Source organism: Limulus polyphemus, unplaced genomic scaffold (assembly GCF_000517525.1).
Source record: "Limulus polyphemus unplaced genomic scaffold, Limulus_polyphemus-2.1.2 Scaffold892, whole genome shotgun sequence".
Taxonomy (NCBI): Eukaryota; Metazoa; Arthropoda; class Merostomata; order Xiphosura; family Limulidae; genus Limulus; species Limulus polyphemus.
This window is the reverse complement of record NW_013666502.1, coordinates 219,931-222,931: the sequence shown is the minus strand read 5'-3', so window position 1 is coordinate 222,931 and position 3,001 is coordinate 219,931. Positions and strand designations below refer to the sequence as shown.

At 30.7% G+C, this 3,001-nt stretch overlaps 1 protein-coding gene across 1 annotated transcript in view; it reads left to right on the top strand.

Annotated features, from left to right (window-relative positions):
- Window positions 1–3,001, top strand: part of LOC106461077 (T-complex protein 1 subunit delta-like) — a 26,947-nt gene that overhangs the window by 20,598 nt on the left and 3,348 nt on the right. Inside the window, exons 11-12 of the mRNA XM_013920866.1 lie at window positions 875–1,005; window positions 1,257–1,491. Coding sequence (XP_013776320.1) covers window positions 875–1,005; window positions 1,257–1,491 — 366 coding nt within the window. The remainder of the gene's footprint in view (window positions 1–874; window positions 1,006–1,256; window positions 1,492–3,001) is intronic.

Here is a 3,001-nt window from a genome sequence, read left to right as displayed (position 1 = left end):
AAAGGTGGTGTGGTGGGTCGAAGTTTGTCAAGGTAACAGGATATGTTACAAATTAAGATGGTACAAAAGTGGTACAGTTCACCAAGATGAGATTTTTATGGTATTAATATCTAAGAACAGCAAAGGTGCTTGAATTACATTTTAACATTTTGTGGAATCTAACACAGTTACATGTGCCACAAGTAATAGGCAACTTTGAACAAAACCAAAACATCATCTTCATTAACAGTCATACTCTGTTAACTTCCCAAGTTATTTCATGACTTTACTGACACCCAGTAATGCCAAGTTTTTCTGATGTAATACACATGTATGCTGTATATTATACAAAAGGATAAATATGCAAACTGAGGAAGAATGATTACTTAACACCAGTTTGTGATGTTACTGACTGAATATTTCACTTATTTTGTTAAGTTAAAATTGTCATTTTGTAGTGTTTCAATGAATGTGTATTTAAAAACTTGCAGAATTGTTAGTTGTAAATTTCTCCCTTAATATACTTTTTTACCATGTGTTATATAGTGCATATTTAAATAAGTTTTATTCTATCATTTGTAAGAAGTTCAGTACTGATCTTTTTTTTTAATTGTTTCAACTCATGTTAAATAGCTGAAATATCCTCTGTTGAGATATTTTTATTTTACTTTTGATGATCACATAATACAAAATAAGTTTCAGAGTAGGATTTTGAGATGAGAAGATTGTCTTCCCAAAAACTTGACTTAATTTCACAACAGTGTTCTTATATGTAATGTCAAAATATTTCAGTGAACTTGGTAAGATCTTCTAAGTCGTTGGTTTTTAATATATATATATATATATATATATAGCAAACTGGTGACCAATTATTATTATTTCTGTATGCATACAGATCACAGGTGTAGCAAATCCTGGCAAAACTGTCTCAATTTTCATGCGAGGATCAAATAAACTAGTACTAGAAGAGGCTGAACGGTCCCTCCACGATGCCCTCTGTGTCATTCGCTGTTTGGTGAAGAAAAGGTACAAGATAATAAATTTTCTGAAATGTGATAGCTGTAAAAGTTGGGTTTTAATTTACATTGTTTTAAACTATGAATTATCATTATAATCATTGTAGTTTTTTTTATCTCTAAGAAACTTCTTGGAAATGTAAAAATTTGCATCTGTTTTCCTTAAAAATTAAATATTTAGGAACTTTTTTTTTTATCCATAGGGAAATTTTGAAAAATGCATTTAGTAGAGTGCTTTGTTGATATTAAGTTTTACTCTAGGGCTTTGATTGCTGGTGGAGGAGCACCCGAGATAGAAATCTCACTACGACTTTCAGAACATGCACGTAGCTTAACAGGGATGGAAGCTTACTGTTACCGTGCTTTTGCCGAAGCTTTAGAAGTTGTCCCATACACACTAGCTGAGAATGCTGGCCTAAGTCCCATAAGTACTGTTACCGAACTGAGGAATCGGCATGCTCAGGGCGAAAAAACTGCCGGAATAAATGTTAGAAAAGTGAGTGGTTTTCAAGTTAATGAGCAGGTTGAAGTAGTGCAAAGGTGTGCATAAAAAAATTAATCCTTATCTAACCACTATTAATTGTTATCAGGAAATTACAAGTTAATTATATAACCAATATAGAATTTGGTAAGAGCAGTGACCATAGGGTAAAAGAATAAAGACTTAAAAATCTTAAGATAACTAAAAAGTATGAGCTGTACTTAGAAAACTTATTGAAGAACAACATCTATGAATTCCAGACATTCATTTTTTGAAACCTTTCCTGATGATAATTTTTGTTTATAATACCATAAATTCACAGGTTGCTTGTTATAATTTAAGTTTGATATAATCAATTAGGTTATTCTGGGTGTTATTTACTAGTTAAGAATATTTGGGATGTATATTTTAAAGCAAGACTAAATTATGTTAATGCATTAGTATTTTATTCGTGGTAATATTACTGGTACTTAAGGCAATTTATTAATTGTGTTATCAGTACAGTATTAAAATTCAGACTGTTTGTTTAGCATGAGGGTAGGTGTAAAGTAGTATCAGAAACTGGGTGGGTATGGAGTACGAATATAAAGTTTGGATAGGAAGAGGTTTAATTAGTAGGCTGTTACATTGTTTAAAAAATATCCGTTTTATGTAAGCTTGTAGTTTTTGTGGTATTTGTACTTGATGAATTATTATTTTTTAAACATAACCATGAAATTTTTGTTTTTATTGTTGTGTTTTCCCATTTGTAGTACACTGTGTGACTCTTTTTCTTCTTCTTCTTCAAAGTCCTAGGAAATTTTTATAACATAAATTGAAATTTCAAATCTAGGTTGGATACATTTTACAAGTATAGGTTCTGAAATGGAATTTAAATGATGTGAAAACTGAATTTTAGTAAACAAGCTTTAACCAGTTTATCAATAATACCAGCTGATGAGAACATCACTGCTGTTTTTAGTTTTTGAATGTTAAGTTCTGTTTGTCAGAACAATCATAGAATTTAACCGAACAGTAAATACAAAACCTTATGGTACTTTTTGTCAGTTGATTAGTTTGACTAATATGCATCCTGAGCTTAAAATTTTGATTATTAAAAGAATTTGCTTAGAAATTCAGTGCTTGTATATATACACCTGGAAAAAAGTTAAGCACCCCCGTGTTTTTTTCAAGTGATTCAGATTCGACGTTCTTGTGACTGATTATAAATTACCATTCAATCTAAATGTATTTATCAAATGAAATTATGCATTATTGGGCACAAGAAAACAAGATTATCACCGTAAAATAACAATTTTTAATTTACATATCATGACATCAAAATATGGACAGTTTTCACGCTTAAAATTATCTTTAATAAGTATTGTCAGTGAAAGCTCAAAAACGTTATTGAATTGTCAAATCACAAAATGTCAGTCATGACCCACACATTGATAATTAGTCATCGAAAAGTCAATATCGGGCATACTGCCAGTTAGACGTCTGATTTGTTGAAGCGTTATCTGTCGCCATTCTCGATGCAAGT